General features: G+C 42.9%; 1 protein-coding gene across 4 annotated transcripts in view; it reads left to right on the top strand.

The window, feature by feature from the left end:
- Nucleotides 1–19,524, top strand: part of LOC110535812 (3',5'-cyclic-AMP phosphodiesterase 4D) — a 185,979-nt gene that overhangs the window by 120,695 nt on the left and 45,760 nt on the right. Inside the window, exon 1 of one of the 4 annotated variants that reach the window (XM_090190374.1) lies at nt 782–1,026. The exons of 2 other annotated variants lie outside the window; for them this stretch is intronic. In XM_090190374.1, coding sequence (XP_090046500.1) covers nt 791–1,026 — 236 coding nt within the window. In that variant the 5' untranslated portion in view covers nt 782–790. Of the gene's footprint in view, nt 1–781; nt 1,027–12,282; nt 13,168–19,524 lie in introns of those variants that run through there. One more of the 4 variants, XM_090190372.1, reaches the window with a different exon arrangement.

The following is a 19,524-nucleotide window of genomic DNA, read 5'->3' as shown; positions in this document are numbered from 1 at the left end:
TTTTTAGCAGTTGGTTAAATGTTAGGCGGTGATACAGTATGTTTCTTATGGTGGTGCTGGTGTTGCTTTTGATAAGGCTCATGCAACGACAATATGATGGTGAATTTCAGCAAGTGCAACCCCTGCATGGTGCACTGCTGCCACCTAGCTTTGGAAGCTGGGTATCACAGCTCTTATGGGTGGACTATCACAGCACTGAGTGAGTGGGAGAATTTCAATGGAATTCCTTGATTCCTTGGTCCTCTCTCTTCGCCTCCTTCTCAAAAAACATTGGATGAGAAGGTCAGAATGTGTTTTGAGATGGAAGCGAGGAGAAAAGACACAGTGAATCAAGGAAATGCAATTGAGATTCTCCCAGTGAGTGAGTGAAGTGAGTGAGTATTATCTTCTTAGCTATCTCAGATGGTCATAGAAGCCCGTAGAGCGAGATGGTAATTGTCTCTTAGAGACAGACAGTAGTAGCGCTGGTACCATACTGTATGTGTTTCTGAGGTAACTCACATGTGAAGTATTAGTCAGTAGCTACATGTACCCACCCCTCCACACAATCATATAGTGTCTCTCTCTCTCTCTCTCTCTCTCTCCCTCTCTCTCTCTCTCTCTCTCTCTCTCTCTCTCTCTCTCTCTCTCTCTCTCTCTCTCTCTCATTCACTCCTCCTGCCTCTCATGCTAGCCTTATCTGATGCTTCTCCCTCCGTCTCTCTTTCCTTTTTCTCTTGCCTCTTAGAGGGGAGATGTCCAGTGGAGTTCTAGTAGGGGTGTCGTCCCTGGCGCGTGTGTGTGCGTGTGTATGTGTCTCTCTCTACTGTGTGTGTCTTCTGTAAGGGAGTGGTCCCTCACACATATGTGTGTAAGTGTGTGTTTGTTTTCTGCTGTGAGTGTACGTAGAGTGTGGAGGTGTAGTAAGATGAGTCTGCCAGCAAACTCTGAGTCACTTGAAAGGATAGCACGCTACCGCCATGCCTGCTCCAACGGCTCTCCATACGCCACCAACAAGCCCATCGATATCAAGCCCAAGAGGAGAGGGTAACTGTGGGGACCGGGGCTCAGGCACTGGGGGATGGGGATGGAGGGTAGGCTACTGTGACTGTGCATTCCTGCAGTGGTATCTTTATTTGTTATTCATCTAACATTATGTGGTGTTTCTGGTTAGTTATTATTCCAAGGTTATAGTGTGCAGTTTTGTCACAGAGACTGAGGCTTGACATGGACTAGAATGGGATTGTTACTGTGATTCTTGCACTGTCCTAGTTATTTTACAACTGAGTGGTTGAGGTATTAGAAGAGGAGGAAAGATGAGGGGAAGTGAGTGTGATTGAGTTCTATTAGCCAACTGTATTTATCAGTAACAGCTCTTTAAAGCCCTTCATCATTTTGTGTGTGTGTGTGTGTTTGTGTTTGTGTGTGTGTGTGTGTGTGTGTGTGTGTGTGTGTGTGTGTGTGTGTGTGTGTGTGTGTGTGTGTGTGTGTGTGCGTGTGTGTGTGTGTGTGTGTGTGTGTTTGCTCTCTTATCTGAGCCCTACCTGGCCTGCACTGATAATTCTCTCCACCGGGGCAACCCTAACAACCAGAGCAGCGTTCACATTGGAGTGCGCCACAGTGTTATGTAAAATGTCGTTGCTCCGTTTCTCGGTTGCCAGGCTGTGATAGCTTTGTGGCTTTGGTTTTTCTAAGTGATCCAGACAGCCTCTAGTTCTGTAGTTCTGTTGTTTGCTCTGTGTAGATCCAATTGCACAGGTGTTGGTCGATAACAACAGTACACATTGTGCGCGCCTGTGTGTGTGTGTGTGGAGCAACACGTCTGCTGTTAGATAGGCACGTAGAGATTGGTGCCATTAGAAGGGTAAAACAGTCGACAAATAATGGAATGAGAGCTCCACCAAAGCCTGCACTTTACTCCATGTTCTGGAAGACGGGTCCTTTCAGAGGATTATTCAGGTTATTAGCTGCTCTAAAGCTCATAGCCAAAACACTTTCTTCCCATTAGTGCTAATTCAGCAGGGTTTTAGACCTTGTTATCCCCATTCACTCTCTCAAAGTAATCAGATGTGCATTATGATTATCAAAGCAGGTTTTTTCTATATACGTGTATGTGTGTGTGTGTTTGTGTGTGCGTGTGTGCGTACATGCATGTGTGTGTGTGGTGTGTGTGTGTGTGCATGCGTGCGTACATGCATGTGTGTGGTGTGTGTTCATGCATGTGTGCTTGCGGGAGTGTGTATATGTGCAGGCGTGTGTCTGTAATGTAGGGTACCTGTCTCGGCACCATAACCAAGTCATAAGATAAACGTCAGTGTGTCGTAATATAGATATGGGTGGAGCTCAACCCGTCGATTGAGTGGGCTGACCATCTGTTCTTAGCAGCCTCACGTCAACCTATTTATAACTTTGCACTGATAGTGAGCGTGAATAGGGCCATCTATATGTATCATAAACTCATGTTGGGAGGCCTATTTATCGCTAACAAAATCTATTCAACAAAGTGACTTTAGAATATTCGGATTCTTAGCTTGGCCTAATTCTATTGGATTGCTAGGCCTACTGCAGGTTACCATGAAAAAAGGGAACTTCCGCTTTAGAATTCCAATAGCACAGGATCAAATGACTAAGGGCTCGGTTCAATTTGTAATGCTGAAGTTCATTGTTACAGCGTGATTGAAATTTAAAGGCGATGTTCCCGCGTTAGTGGAGACTGAATTCACAGTGAATGCTGTATTTGTCAGCTCAATCAGAAATTACCTTTAAATTGAGATAGCGCAGTCTATAACGCTTCAGATATACAGATTGAATCGAGTCCCTAGTCCTACCAGGTACAGTATGCCTATTTCAGCACTAGATGGCAGTAATGCTTAAAATGATCTGTAGGCTGAACTTTTATTATACTGTACCTATACATTTACATATAACTGAATGTAACTGCTGTACAGACCTTCTTAGTTTGAGCGTTTTGTTATCATTTCTTTAAATTGTTACGCCTTTCTTGTGGTGTTCTATGCAACAAAGACGATATTACAGTTTAAAATCAAAACGATAAAGCCTTTAGCCCGTAGCTATGACCCAGGGGCGTGACTCAGGGCGTCACTCATGCGCTCTCCTGAACCAGTGGATTGTGCCTATTCAACTCTGGTTCATTCACTGCAAGAGACTGACAAAGGGTTATGTAATGTGTATAGCATGGACAGCCAGCCAGTCAGGCAGCATGAAATCAGCCACACTACCTCTACTGTTAGAGGTAGTTGGTTTGCCAGCTTCACACAGAGGTTCATCCTCTGATTGACTCCAGTACTGGAGAAACATGGTATGCATCCCAAATAACACCCTACGGTATTCCCTACAGTATGTAGTGCACTACTTTTTACCAGGGCACATAGGGGTCTGGTCAACAGTAGTGCATTATACTGTATAGGTAACAGGGTGCCATTTGGGACACAAGTATGATCCTGTCAACAGAGGATAGGTACATAATGCTGGATGGAGAGTGTATTTATACTACACTGTGGGGGATGTATTTATACTACACCGTGGTGGGATGTATTTATACTACACCATGGTGGGATGTATTTATACTACACCATGGTGGGGTGTATTTATACTACACCATGGTGGGGTGTATTTATACTACACCATGGCAGGGTGTATTTATACTACACCATGGTGGGATGTATTTATACTACACCATGGCAGGGTGTATTTATACTACACCATGGAAGGGTGTATTTATACTACACCATGTGGGGATGTATTTATACTACACCATGTGGGGATGTATTTATACTACACCGTGGTGGGATGTATTTATACTACACCGTGGTGGAATGTATTTATACTACACCGTTTGGGGATGTATTTATACTACACTGTGGTGGGATGTATTTATACTACACTGTGGTGGGATGTATTTATACTACACTGTGGTGGGATGTATTTATACTACACTGTGGTGGGATGTATTTCAATTACACTGTGGTGGGATGTATTTATACTACACCGTGGTGGGATGTATTTATACTACACCGTGGTGGGATGTATTTCAATTACACTGTGGTGGGATGTATTTATACTACACCGTGGTGGGATGTATTTCAATTACACTGTGGTGGGATGTATTTATACTACACCGCGGGGGGGGGGGGGGTGTATTTCTACTACACTGTGGTGGGATGTATTTATACTACACCGTGGTGGGATGTATTTCAATTACACTGTGGTGGGATGTATTTATACTACACCGCGGGGGATGGGGGGGGGGTGTATTTCTACTACACTGTGGTGGGATGTATTTATACTACACTGTGGTGGGATGTATTTCAATTACACTGTGGTGGGATGTATTTATACTACACCGTGGTGGGATGTATTTCAATTACACCGTGGTGGGATGTATTTATACTACACTGTGGTGGAATGTATTTATACTACACCGTGGTGGGATGTATTTATACTACACTGTGGTGGGATGTATTTATACTACACTGTGGTGGGATGTATTTATACTACACTGTGGGGGGATGTATTTATACTACACTGTGGGGGGATGTATTTATACTACACCGTGGTGGGATGTATTTATACTACACTGTGGTGGGATGTATTTCAATTACACTGTGGTGGGATGTATTTATACTACACCGTGGGGGGATGTATTTCAATTACACTGTGGTGGGATGTATTTATACTACACCGTGGTGGGATGTATTTCAATTACACCGTGGTGGGATGTATTTATACTACAATGTGGTGGGATGTATTTATACTACACCGTGGTGGGATGTATTTATACTACAATGTGGTGGGATGTATTTATACTACACCGTGAGGGGATGTATTTATACTACACCGTGGTGGGATGTATTTATACTACACCGTGGGGGGATGTATTTATACTACACCGTGGGGGGATGTATTTATACTACACCGTGGGGGGATGTATTTATACTACACCGTGGTGGGATGTATTTATACTACACCATGGCAGGGTGTATTTATACTACACCGTGGTGGGGTGTATTCATACTACACCATGGTGGGATGTATTTATACTACACCATGGTGGTATGTATTTATACTACACCATGGTGGGATGTATTCATACTACACCATGGCAGGGTGTATTTATACTACACCATGGTGGGATGTATTTATACTACACCGTGGTGGGATGTATTTCAATTACACTGTGGTGGGATGTATTTATACTACACCGTGGTGGGATGTATTTCAATTCCACTGTGGTGGGATGTATTTATACTACACCGCGGGGGGGGGTGTTTTTCTAATACACTGTGGTGGGATGTATTTATACTACACCGTGGTGGGATGTATTTCAATTACACTGTGGTGGGATGTATTTATACTACACCGTGGTGGGATGTATTTCAATTACACCGTGGTGGGATGTATTTATACTACACTATTGTGGAATGTATTTATACTACACCGTGGTGGGATGTATTTATACTACACTGTGGTGGGATGTATTTATACTACACTGTGGGGGGATGTATTTATACTACACTGTGGGGGGATGTATTTATACTACACCGTGGTGGGATGTATTTATACTACACTGTGGTGGGATGTATTTCAATTACACTGTGGTGGGATGTATTTATACTACACCGTGGGGGGATGTATTTCAATTACACTGTGGTGGGATGTATTTATACTACACCGTGGTGGGATGTATTTCAATTACACCGTGGTGGGATGTATTTATACTACAATGTGGTGGGATGTATTTATACTACACCGTGAGGGGATGTATTTATACTACACCGTGGTGGGATGTATTTATACTACACCGTGGGGGGATGTATTTATACTACACCGTGGGGGGATGTATTTATACTACACCGTGGGGGGATGTATTTATACTACACCGTGGTGGGATGTATTTATACTACACCATGGCAGGGTGTATTTATACTACACCGTGGTGGGGTGTATTCATACTACACCATGGTGGGATGTATTTATACTACACCATGGTGGTATGTATTTATACTACACCATGGTGGGATGTATTCATACTACACCATGGCAGGGTGTATTTATACTACACCATGGTGGGGTGTATTTATACTACACAGTGAGGGGATGTATTTCAATTACACTGTGGTGGGATGTATTTATACTACACCGTGGTGGGATGTATTTATACTACACCGTGGTGGGATGTATTTCAATTACACTGTGGTGGGATGTATTTATACTACACCGTGGTGGGATGTATTTCAATTACACTGTGGTGGGATGTATTTATACTACACCGCGGGGGGGTGTATTTCTACTACACTGTGGTGGGATGTATTTATACTACACCGTGGTGGGATGTATTTCAATTACACTGTGGTGGGATGTATTTATACTACACCGTGGTGGGATGTATTTCAATTACACTGTGGTGGGATGTATTTATACTACACTGTGGTGGGATGTATTTATACTACACTGTGGTGGGATGTATTTATACTACACTGTGGTGGGATGTATTTATACTACACTGTGGTGGAATGTATTTATACTACACCGTGGTGGGATGTATTTATACTACACTGTGGTGGGATGTATTTATACTACACTGTGGTGGGATGTATTTATACTACACTGTGGGGGGATGTATTTATACTACACTGTGGGGGGATGTATTTATACTACACCGTGGTGGGATGTATTTATACTACACTGTGGGGGGATGTATTTATACTACACTGTGGTGGGATGTATTTCAATTACACTGTGGTGGGATGTATTTATACTACACCATGGTGGGATGTATTTCAATTACACCGTGGTGGGATGTATTTATACTACACTGTGGTGGGATGTATTTATACTATACCGCGGGGGGGGGGGGGGGTGTATTTCTACTACACTGTGGTGGGATGTATTTATACTACACCATTGTGGGATGTATTTCAATTACACTGTGGTGGGATGTATTTATACTACACCGTGGTGGGATGTATTTCAATTACACCGTGGTGGGATGTATTTATACTACACTGTGGTGGGATGTATTTATACTACACTGTGGGGGATGTATTTATACTACACCATGGTGGGATGTATTTATACTACACTGTGTGGGGATGTATTTATACTACACCGTGGTGGGGTGTATTCATACTACACAGTGAGGGGATGTATTTATACTACACTATGGCGGGATGTATTTATACTACACTATGGCGGGATGTATTTATACTACACTATGACGGGATGTATGTATACTACACTATGGCAGGATTTATCTAGTATAGTCCAATGGCGGCGAGCTATACACCACTCCAGCCGATGCTTGGCATTGGTGATCTGGAAACCCTTTTCGTGATGACATTGCTTCCAGAGGCAGTTTGGAACTCGGTAGTGAGTGTTGCAAATGAGAATAGACAATTTTTTACGCGCTATGCGCTTCAGCGGTCCCTTTCTGTGAGCTTGTGTGGCCTACAACTTCACTACTGAGCCGTTGTTGCTCCTAGATGTTTCCACTTCACAATAACAGCACTTACAGTTGACCTGGGCAGCTCTAGCAGGGCAGACATTTGACAAACTGACTTGTTGGAAAGGTGGCATCCTATGACGGTGCCTCGTTGATAGTCACTGAGCTCTCCAGTAAGGCCATTCTACTGTCAATGTTTGTCTATGGAGATTGCATGGCTGTGCGCTCTATTTCATACACCTGTGAGCAAAGGGTGTGTCTGAAATAACCGAATCCATACATTTTGTATGCAAAGGTTCACACAGGGTCCAAAAATTGACCAGTAGAAGAGAAAAGGCAAGTTTATTATCAATATACAGTACTTTGTTAACATTGCCCCCAGTTGAAACCTGTTGCATCCTGTTTTGGGGTGTATAGGCCTATTCCTTAGCTGACGTGTGTGGGTAATATCCTGCATACTGTTTGTTACATACGTGCTCTACACACATTATCTTTGGGTCAGCATTGATTATGTAGAATTTACAACTCATCGTGTAAGAGTGTGTGTGTGAGTATGTTTGGGATTGTTTGTGTGTGTGCTTATTTGAGAGTGTGACGTGCGGCCCACGGTGGCCTCAGGCCTGTCTCCTTTCTCTCACATAACAGAAAGCGCTTCATTTGTTCTCAAGCAGCAGAGGAAGCAAATAACCTCTCGAGTGGCCGGCTTCTCTTTTTCTCTCTCCCTCTTCTCTCTGGCAGAACAAAAGACAATATCCTCTGATTGACGTCACTCTGCTGTCATTACATCCTAGACTGGTGTGTGTTCTAACGACACACAATTATGCCAAGGTGTGTGTGTACGTGCATGAACACATCTGCATGTGTGTGTTGCTGTCATACCCGGGCCTTATTACTAGCCAGGTCTTGCTACGGGGCTGTTGTTGTGTCTGAGACGTGCATCATAAGAGCAACACTTACCTGTCCCAGTTAGACCTTAATGAGGAGCGCTCTCTCTCTCTCTCTCTCTCTCTCTCTCTCTCTCTGGCTGTGTGTGACCAGGTTATGAGGTAATTGGGTTCGTATAGCCCTGTCAGACATGTTGACCCAGTTCTGCCATGTGGTGAAAGCCTCCATGTTTGTTGTCAAAACTCCCTCACATAGCCCAGAGTCATATAGTTCCAACATTAACCACATTCTCTATCTGTTTGATAAGACATGTTGATCATAGACGTTGACTCCAGTTGATGCGGTGTTTACTATTACCTTACACAGAATAAAATATGATCAAGTTAGACTAAGTAGCAATAGATGGTTAAGTTACAATTGATATGAAGTTGCAGGGATTAGACTTCCTAGAATTCATGCGCTATTACATGCAACACAGTATTTTCACAACATTGGATAATGGTCTGTGGCTAGTGGGGTCTTGTAGCTTACCCTCTCTCACTCACACCCTCTCTCACTCACACCCTCTCTCACTCACACCCTCTCCCCTTTGACTCTCTCTCTTATGGCCGTCCTCTGTTCTTTTCCCACTTCCCTACTCCTCCTCTCCTCAAATATTCCTTGTCTGCCCCTCCCACCCTCCCTCCCTCCCTCCCTCGCTCCTCCATTTTGCAAGTGGTTTTCACTTATTGAAGTTGCTTAATTGACCCCCCATAATTTTGGATAGCAACTGTCACTAAACAGGCTCGAGTCCGACCATCCTCGGACAAGCTCACATTTCAAACACAAGGAAGCCAATGAGGGCTGTGACTGTAAATCGCTTTGGATTAAAGCGTCGGCTGAATGGCATATACAGTGGATTCGGAAAGTATTCAGACCCCTTGACTTTTTCCATATTTTGTCACGTTACAGCCTTATTCTAAAATGTATTCAATTGTTGTTGTTTTTTCTCATCAATCTACACACAATATCCTATAATGTCAAAGCAAAAACAGGTTTTTAGTCATTTTTGCAACAAAAAAAATCTACCAAAAAAATCACATTTACATAAGTATTCAGACCCTTTACTTAGTACTTTGTTGAAACAACTTTGGCAGCAATTACAGCCTCAAGTCTTCTTGGGTATGACACTACAAGCTTGGCACAGCTTTATTTGCAGAGTTTCTCCCATTCTTCTCTGCAGATCCTCTTTAGCTCTATCCATCCCACCCATTATGTCATGTCCAGCCCACCCATTATCTCAGCCAACAAGGGCTAGCGCGAAGGTTCCTGACTTTTTCTGTGGCTAAACCAACTAGGCTCATCATTTAACAATTGTATTCGTATTTACAGATGGCATACACCTTTGTTATTAAGGCGCATGGAAGTTCACATGTTCCGGAAGGCATTTCTGCCAAAAAACACATTTCGTGACGCTCGACATACGCCTAGTTTCTTGAAATGAGTAAAAAAAAATTATATAAACTAGTAGTAGTAGTTTAAAGGATAATTTCCAAAAACTGTGGTGAACATTGTTGCTGTGCCTTCAGAAAGTATTCATACGCCTAAACTTATTCCACATGTTGTTGTGTTACAGCATGAATTGAAAATGTATTAAATTGAGACACACAATATACCCATAATGTCATAGTGATATTTTGTTTTTAGAATTTTTTTACAAATTAATAGAAAATGAAAAGCTGAAATGCATTGAGTCAGTAAGTATTCAACCCCTTTGTTATGGCAAGCCTAAATAAGTACACAAGTAAAACTGTGCCTCGATTCGTTCTTATGTAGCAAAATTAGAAATTGTGTTTTTTTACATTGGATAAAAGCAGAGATTCAGAGCTAGAAAATGTTATAGCATGCACTGCAGTTGCGGAACAATGGGGAAAGTAATTCAGCTTTGAAAGTTGATAAACGTGTAACCCCACTTTTGAGAAAATGGCCCTTAAATGCTAGCTAGCTAAACAATGAACCAGCATAATCTCAACTGATACTACTACCAATACAAACTTTGTCATAGCTGTAGTATAGTTGCAGATAGCTAAAGCTAACAAACTAGGTTCAATGTTAGCTAACTAACATTAGGCTATAACTAGCAATGCAAATGGTTTCTGATTCGGATAATTTTACTACACAGATCATACACTTAACATTAGTTAGCGAGCCAGCAACCTAACGTTTGCTAGATAACTTACAGTACTCTTTAACTTGCAATAAAAATGACTTATATCTGAAATGTAGCTAGACTCTTACCTGTATACATGGATGAACGCTTCACAGCAGACTGGAACCATTTAACTCTGTTTTGTTTGTAGCTACATTTTGTTTGGCCAGCGTTGTGTCAAGTCACTCCGGCGTGTGCAGAAAGTAGCCCATCACTTAGCACCTACTAAATTCAGGGCATCAATGTTGTTGAGAAAAGTAGCAAAACGTTTGTAGTTCTCGATGGCTAGTTTTGTAGTTCTCGATTAGGCCATCATTTCAATTATCACTGTCAGTCATGAATGATAATTCTTCATGATTGACAGGTGAAACATCCAAGCTGCATCTGCATGCCAACCATATCATCTTAATCAGTTTCATGGGAATATGCATGTAGATCTTATCGAATGATATAAGTAACTATTGTTTGAGCAAATTGTAGAGCAGATGTTAACAAGCTACAGCCTACCTGTATTTTGTTGAAATCAAAACACATATTTAGCCTAGCGGCACGTCCGCTGTTAAGTTATGGCCTCATGAGGGAAAAATGTGACTATTCAACACAATCATCCTAAAATCTCAAAAGAAATGAATAGGTGTTTTTGGTCTAACAGTAACGTTATACCCTGCTATTATATTCGGTGTGTTAGGCCTATGTAGAATATGAATTAATCGCTAAGTGATCTTGCGAGATATTTATTCAGCTTTGATCAGCTTTAAACTTTATTAAGTAGGTAGCATAAACGTAACCACATCTAACATCTAACACATTTTTAAATATGTATTTTTTTTAACCTTTATTTAACTAGGCAAGTCAGTTAAGAACAAATTCTTATTTTCAATTACGGCCTAGGAACAGCGGGTTACGCTCCAGGTTCACTCCGGCAACACTACACGCCTGGGAACAATGCTCATATTATGACCTTTTTTTGCTACTTTTTGTCCTTTTTCTCCTTACACCTATAATAAGTCACTGTGGATGAACTCAATTGTAATGAATTTACAGTGTAAACGTGCCACATGCCACTATGCTACTTCTCCAGCATTTTGTGGATAATACAACACACCTGGCGTTGTTGTTAGGTTGCTGTGGCAGCAGTGGGATTGATGTTTGAGACAGCGCTGTACTATGGGATAGATCCTATGGGATAGAGTTACAACAACCTCACCAACACTGCCCACCCCAACACCAACCCCCCTCAGGCTGCAAGATAGTGATGGTCATTCAGTCTTTTCAGAAAACCGGCTAATTTGGCTCCGTTCACGTAAAGGAGCCGGCTCATTTGTCTACTCTTACAGTAGTTCAAAATGCAAAATAATCTACCTAGAACCATGAAAAAAATTGCAAATCTACAATGTCAAGCCCAAAAGGTGGGCTACGATTATGTCATATCGTTAAATGCGCGTTCAAATACATTTCTACCTGGCCAACCATGAAAAAATCAGCATGGACCAGGTTGACACGCTCTCTCCACTATTTATTGTCTCTGCAGTGAGTATTCACCCTCTTTAGATAATTATTTTGTCACTTATCTGTAGAAAAACGTTGTTTTGAGCTTAAAAAGCAGTAGTAGCAGTATGCAAATCAGGGAGCCAAATGAACAGCTCTTTCACCGGTGTGATTCGGTTCCTGACATTCACCAAAAAGTTCAGTTCAAAAAGAGTTCGTGAACGACCCATCACTACTGCAGGAAGGAAAGAGAAAGGAAGAGAGGAGGAAGAAAGGATGAGGAGAGCGTACACATGCAGCCAGGAAGAGAGAGTCCGAGAGAGGAGAGCTAGAGAGAGTAAAGTGTCAGAAGATAGAAAAGAGGGAAAGGGAAAAGAGGGGAAGGGCTTATACTTGCTGGCCAGGAATAGTCAGTTGAGAGAGGGAGAGGAGGAAGGAGAGGGAAGGAAGAAAAAGGAGGAGAACTTACATACAACAAGAGAGGAAGAGAGAGGGAGAGCAAAGCAGGAGTGAGAGGAAGAGAGAGGAAGAAAGGAAGAGAGAGTAGAGAGAGAGAGAGAGAGAGAAGGAGAAAGAGGCTGATCCCACACACTGAAGATCTGAGAGAGAGGATTCCAGTAGTGGATAGTTTTAGTTGGGACTTTAGTTGTGTCTTCTGGAACTCATCTACCAGTCTCTGTCTCTGTCTTGATCACGAGCACTCAGGTTTTTGGCACAGAAGCACTGAACACGACCACAACAGGCACATTACACAACCACTCCATTGGACCGCTCCACAGGATTACTACAGTTGGAAGAAGAGGTTACTACAGTTGGAAGGACACGGTCTGAAAATAACCTTATCAGAGCTTTTTGAGATAACTATAGAAGTGAAAAGTGACTGGTGGTTTGACCATAATCTGAACATAGCAGTTTGATGGGACCTGGAGGGGAACAAGTGGTAACAGTGGTTTGAACGCAACAGGAACACTTTCCTCTCTAAGGAGTTGTGGGTTCTGTGGTTTGACCGGAACAGCACTGTGGGGGCTGTTATCTGGACAGGACTGTAGCGTTTGGCAGATCCGAGGGGTGAGTGGGTGAGTGGGTGAGGAGGTCACACCATGACTATTGTTCTGAAGCCACGATCTCGCTCCACCAGCTCTCTACGGAACACGGAAGGAATCTGGTAAACAGACACAAACTTCTACCAACCCCCCGCTGTCCTGTCTCTCTCTGTTTCTGTCTATATCTCTGTTTCTGTCGTCTCTTTCCCTCCTCTCTCTCTCAACCCTTGCTCTCTCTCACCTGCTTCTCTCTCTGTTGTCCTTTCAGTCCCCTATATTCTTACCAGCTGTTATTCCTCTTTTTTAGTTCTCTCTCTCTCTGTTCACCATCCCGTGTAAGGCTCTGTCATTCATTTCCATATCGTTTTCCTCCCCCTGCCTCTCCTGCTTTTCATCTCAATCCTTTCCGTCCCTCCTCTACCTCCCTTTTCATACAGTCTACTGTTTTCTGGTTTCTCTTCCTTCCCTAGTCTCCTTCAGACTGTCAACCCCTGGCCTGTCTTTTCGTATTTGGTGTTTTGGTTTTGACTGTGGGTCACTTGGAAAGTAACTGTATGTGAGAGAGCTTCTTCTATCCTTACACTCGATGGTACTCTGTTAACTATACAACACACTTCATGGAAGAGCAGGCATCCAGCATGGCAGTTTGTCTCTGTGCTGTCTAATTGTGCGTTACTGCGTTTCCATCAGAACTCACTGTATCAAGCCCATGAAACAGCCGATACATTCTGTCTAAGAAGGTCGTAAAGGCCTTATGTAAATCATAATCGACTCTGGAATGTGTGTCAGTCCCTTGCTGACGTCCCTAGCAGTGCCCCCAGCAGTGCCCCCTCCTTTTCCATAGAATGCACCTCTGGGGGTTGCTCTCCCTGCCTTTCCCTCTCCTCACCCTACTGTCTCGACTTGTCCTTGGCTCTTTCTTTTTCTCAGCCCTTCTGCGCTCCCATGTTCCCTGTGAGCGTAGATCTCTGTCGAACACTTGTTTGTTTCCACAGTCTTTCGCCGTGGTACTTCCATGCTGTACTTTAGCTTAGCAGTCCAGTCCAGCCCTGAACAAACACACAGCATGCTGGTTCCCTCCTCGACCCTGGCCTTTAGGTCACCCTGTTCTCACACAGTCTGCTAATTATCCACATAAGATCCCAGACTGGGATCTGGCCTGTGTGAACCGTGCACCATCATTAAAGCCATTGGGAAGTCTTTGAGCGGAATGAGGCTGCCACTGAAGGACAGGTGTTATGATCAGATTAACACGTGGAAGGAGATCTCTTTCAGCCAGATGTCTGCCCTGAAAGTTCAACCTGGTGGAATTCTTCATGTCACCAGTGTCAGTAAGTTAGATAAACGTAGCTTTGTCTAAAGCTGAGTACATGACCGTAGCGAGGGAGAGGTGGGGGATGGAAAGGAGAGAAGAGAAGGAGGAATGTCTGTGAATTGTTAACACTCTCCCCTTCACCTTCATTGATTGAGGGGGTGTGTGTGTGTGAGAGAGAGAGAGGTGCATTCCTCTGTTATCAGTAGAATAATGTAGAATCTCTCCTCTGCATGGCTGACTGCACAGCAGGGTCTACCCCAAGGGAACTCTCCATTATGTCTCCCTCTGTGACATCACAATAGCTCTCCCCCTCCCAACCATGCCATGTCTTTGTGACATCCATCACAACATCTCATCTTCCATTCCACACAGCATGTCACCCTCTGTGACATCACAACCCCACGCCCACAGACATGCCATATGTCTTTGTGGCAACCCAGAAGCCTTCTTCTGTGTGTCGCAAACCTTTTTTTCTTAAACTCCCGTCACATGTGAGGTGGGTTCCTGTCCCAAACCCGCCTCACATTTGACATGTCACATGCCACATGTATCTATGATATCACAATACTCCCTCATTCTGTCAACTCTTACATGAATTCATTTTTCTGGCTGGTATGTTTATTTGTAAACTTTGGAGAATCGCCAAGGGAAAGACACACACTGCATCTCTCCTTATCCTGTCTCCTGTCTTACCTCAGAATTCAGAGCTTTTCCCACGCTGGGTCCGGCTTTAGTTGTACTAGTGGAATGCACAAGCTGGAATTTCGAAATTGGGTAGTGCATCATCAGTTTTCCTCTTGTCTTGTCTTGTCAGCCGAGGTATACCTTAGACAGCCATGTATAACTTGTCAGAACTGTCCAGATCAACTAGCCCATGTCAGCAAGAAAAGTACCATTAAAACTGCTAAATGTTCTCTGGACCCCATGACAAAATATGTAGAATTACAGGAAATAACTTTAAATCTGCAAAACGTGTCATGAACAGTGCTTGTGTCTATAGAAATTGATGTGTGCGTTTGCAGGCATGCGGGGGTGTGCAGGATTTCCCCAAATGCTGGAAGGGGGGCCTGAGTGAAAAGTTTGGGATCCCCTGATCTAGACCAAGCCCCTCTGCTGTTGTGGTTAATGTTCTGATGAGTTCTCATTAGCCTGCGGGGAGATGTGCCAGGAAGGAGTGTCAAGTGACGCAAAGATTCCCAATGGCTAGTTAGTTGGCTAGGTTTATATCCTAACTGTTATCTACTGTAATGTGCTTATTAGTCAATACATACCAATTTAGTCTGACAAGATTTTTTCCTGTTAGAACATGTTTGCAACAGCAGTAGCTTATCCCAGTACTTTTCATGTGATCTGTTCTCATCTCTAGCTTCATTGAAAAGCTGGACTGGAAAGTTGGACTCGGTGGTGGAAAGTGGTCTCAGTGCTAAACATGGAGTGACCCTTTGGAAAGTGTGGACTTATAAGGTTCCAGTCGAGGTCTTTGAGTGTCAGAGTGATGCTCAACAGACTGGTTTGATGGATGTTCCAGGCCTAAAATGCTTATCGTGACCTGTCTAGTAGGGACAGAGAATAATTGTAATCGGCCAATCAGAGCTTCTATTTTGCCCAGACCCTTTTTTACTCTTAGTTGCTATGTTGCTATGTGTTCTCCCATTCATTCATTCATAAATAGCACGAATGCAGGTACGGTATGCTGGTTGTCACATGTATTACTATCAGTTATACGCTATGGTACAGTGTGTGACATCAGCATGTGTAGGTGTTAATGACTGACTCATCTGCTCAGCATATGTTGGCCAGCTGGAGACTGACTGGCAAGATCTCTCTTAATGAGAACATGTGAGCAGTGTGTGTGTGTGTGTGTTTTGTACCTGGTTCCAAATGTGTTTACTAAATGTGCTGCTAGGGCGTTAGTGTAGGGAACAGATGGAGAACGTCATTTATCGGTCAGTGTGATAGCTACTTGGGAGAGTTGAGCGCTGCTTATAACAACTATATGAGGGTAGAGAGAGGGATGGGCTACATAGAGAGATAGAGTACAGAGAGGGGCCAGAGAGAGAGAGAGAGGGTGAAACAGGAGAGATAAAGAGAAATAAGACAGAAAGCAATGGAAGCAGGGTACAGAGTAATGAGAACAATATGTTTTCTCTTTACCCGCTCATTACGTGAGCCTATCAGAGAAGCTAAATCCCTTCTATGCTCGCTTCGAGGCAAGCAACACTGTACTATGTATGAGAGCACCAGCTGTTCCGGATGACTGTGTGATTACGTTCTCCATAGATTTTGGGTAAACATTCACAAAGCCGCAGGGCCAGATGGATTACCAGGATGCATTCTTAGAGCATGCACTGACCAGCTGGCAAGTGTCAATACTGACATTTTCAACCTCTCCCTGACCCAGTCTGTAATACTTTCATGTTTCAAGCAGAACACCACATTTTAAATTGTGTTATTTACATTGGATAAAAGTAGAAAATGCTGCTGTACCTCATACAGTAAAGTTGAAGAACAATGGTAAAGTAATTCTGCTTTGAATGTTGATAAACTTGTAACCTCACTTTTGAGAAAATGGCCCTTGAATGTTTGGGACCTTTTGGAGAGCTCTTCTTTGTCCACACTCATTCAGCATCATTCACACCCTCTTAAGCTTTAGCCCCACCCATATCTTTAAGGATTCACATGAGATGCTATGGCAAGCAACACTGTACTATGTATGAGAGCACCAGCTGTTCCGGATGACTGTGTGATTACGTTCTCCATAGATTTTGGGTAAACATTCACAAAGCCGCAGGGCCAGATGGATTACCAGGATGCATTCTTAGAGCATGCACTGACCAGCTGGCAAGTGTCAATACTGACATTTTCAACCTCTCCCTGACCCAGTCTGTAATACTTTCATGTTTCAAGCAGAACACCACATTTTAAATTGTGTTATTTACATTGGATAAAAGTAGAAAATGCTGCTGTACCTCATACAGTAAAGTTGAAGAACAATGGTAAAGTAATTCTGCTTTGAATGTTGATAAACTTGTAACCTCACTTTTGAGAAAATGGCCCTTGAATGTTTGGGACCTTTTGGAGAGCTCTTCTTTGTCCACACTCATTCAGCATCATTCACACCCTCTTAAGCTTTAGCCCCACCCATATCTTTAAGGATTCACATGAGATGCTATGTACTAAACAACCAAAGATTTCAAGGGCTGGTTTATACAGGTGTGTTCGTAATTTAATCTAGAGTGCCAGAGTGTGCTCTGCCCATTCATAAATTCAGAGTGTTTCATTCTCAGAGCGTTCAGAGCGCACACTGGACACTCTGGCTGAAAACTAGGGTTGATCCGAGCATTCTGCCCTAACAACAGCAGTCAAGCACCCAAGCTAACTGGCTAATGTTGGCTAGCTACTTCCAGACACAAATGAGAGAACAGCTCACTCTGACCATTTTACACACCCTAGCAGCACTGGATAGGCTGTTTTTATGTTATCCAGAGCATTGGTGACTGCAACTGTGCTGCTGGCACCAATTTAATTACGCTTTTTTGCCAATGTTTACTGACACCGGCTATATTCAGCAGGTGTTGAGCGTTCGTATATTTGTCAGTTATTCTTGCCTCTGGCACACTCTGACGAGAGTGCTCTGAAATCGGAGTGGATAGCCAGAGTGCCAGCTACAGTGCCTTGTGAAAGTATTCGGCCCCCTTGAACTTTGCAACCTTTTGCCACATTTCAGGCTTCAAACATAAAGATATAAAACTGTATTTTTTTTGTGAAGAATCAACAACAAGTGGGACACAATCATGAAGTGGAACGACATTTATTGGATATTTCAAACTTTTTTAACAAATCAAAAACTGAAAAATTGGGCGTGCAAAATTATTCAGCCCCTTTACTTTCAGTGCAGCAAACTCTCTCCAGAAGTTCAGTGAGGATCTCTGAATGATCCAATGTTGACCTAAATGACTAATGATGATAAATACAATCCACCTGTGTGTAATCAAGTCTCCGTATAAATGCACCTGCACTGTGATAGTCTCAGAGGTCCGTTAAAAGCGCAGAGAGCATCATGAAGAACAAGGAACACACCAGGCAGGTCCGAGATACTGTTGTGAAGAAGTTTAAAGCCGGATTTGGATACAAAAAGATTTCCCAAGCTTTAAACATCCCAAGGAGCACTGTGCAAGCGATAATATTGAAATGGAAGGAGTATCAGACCACTGCAAATCTACCAAGACCTGGCCGCCCCTCTAAACTTTCAGCTCATACAAGGAGAAGACTGATCAGAGATGCAGCCAAGAGGCCCATGATCACTCTGGATGAACTGCAGAGATCTACAGCTGAGGTGGGAGACTCTGTCCATAGGACAACAATCAGTCGTATATTGCACAAATCTGGCCTTTATGGAAGAGTGGCAAGAAGAAAGCCATTTCTTAAAGATATCCATAAAAATGTTTGTTTAAAGTTAACCACCTGGGAGAGACACCAAACATGTGGAAGAAGGTGCTCTGGTCAGATGAAACCAAAATTGAACTTTTTGGCAACAATGCAAAACGTTATGTTTGGCGTAAAAGCAACACAGCTCATCACCCTGAACACACCATCCCCACTGTCAAACATGGTGGTGGCAGCATCATGGTTTGGGCCTGCTTTTCTTCAGCAGGGACAGGGAAGATGGTTAAAATTGATGGGAAGATGGATGGAGCCAAATACAGGACCATTCTGGAAGAAAACCTGATGGAGTCTGCAAAAGACCTGAGACTGGGACGGAGATTTGTCTTCCAACAAGACAATGATCCAAAACATAAAGCAAAATCTACAATGGAATGGTTCAAAAATAAACATATCCAGGTGCTAGAATGGCCAAGTCAAAGTCCAGACCTGAATCCAATCGAGAATCTGTGGAAAGAACTGAAAACTGCTGTTCACAAATGCATGTCTCTCGATGTGCAAAACTGATAGAGACATACCCCAAGCGACTTACAGCTGTAATCGCAGCAAAAGGTGGCGCTACAAAGTATTAACTTAAGGGGGCTGAATAATTTTGCACGCCCAATTTTTCAGTTTTTGATTTGTTAAAAAAGTTTTAAATATCCAATAAATGTCATTCCACTTCATGATTGTGTCCCACTTGTTGTTGATTCTTCACTAAAAAATACAGTTTTATATCTTT

Source organism: Oncorhynchus mykiss, chromosome 11 (genome assembly GCF_057628025.1).
Source record: "Oncorhynchus mykiss isolate SJ-2025 chromosome 11, ASM5762802v1, whole genome shotgun sequence".
NCBI classification, from domain to species: domain Eukaryota; kingdom Metazoa; phylum Chordata; class Actinopteri; order Salmoniformes; family Salmonidae; genus Oncorhynchus; species Oncorhynchus mykiss.
The sequence above is the reverse complement of the archived record's forward strand: the minus strand, read 5'-3'. Positions and strand labels throughout refer to the sequence as shown.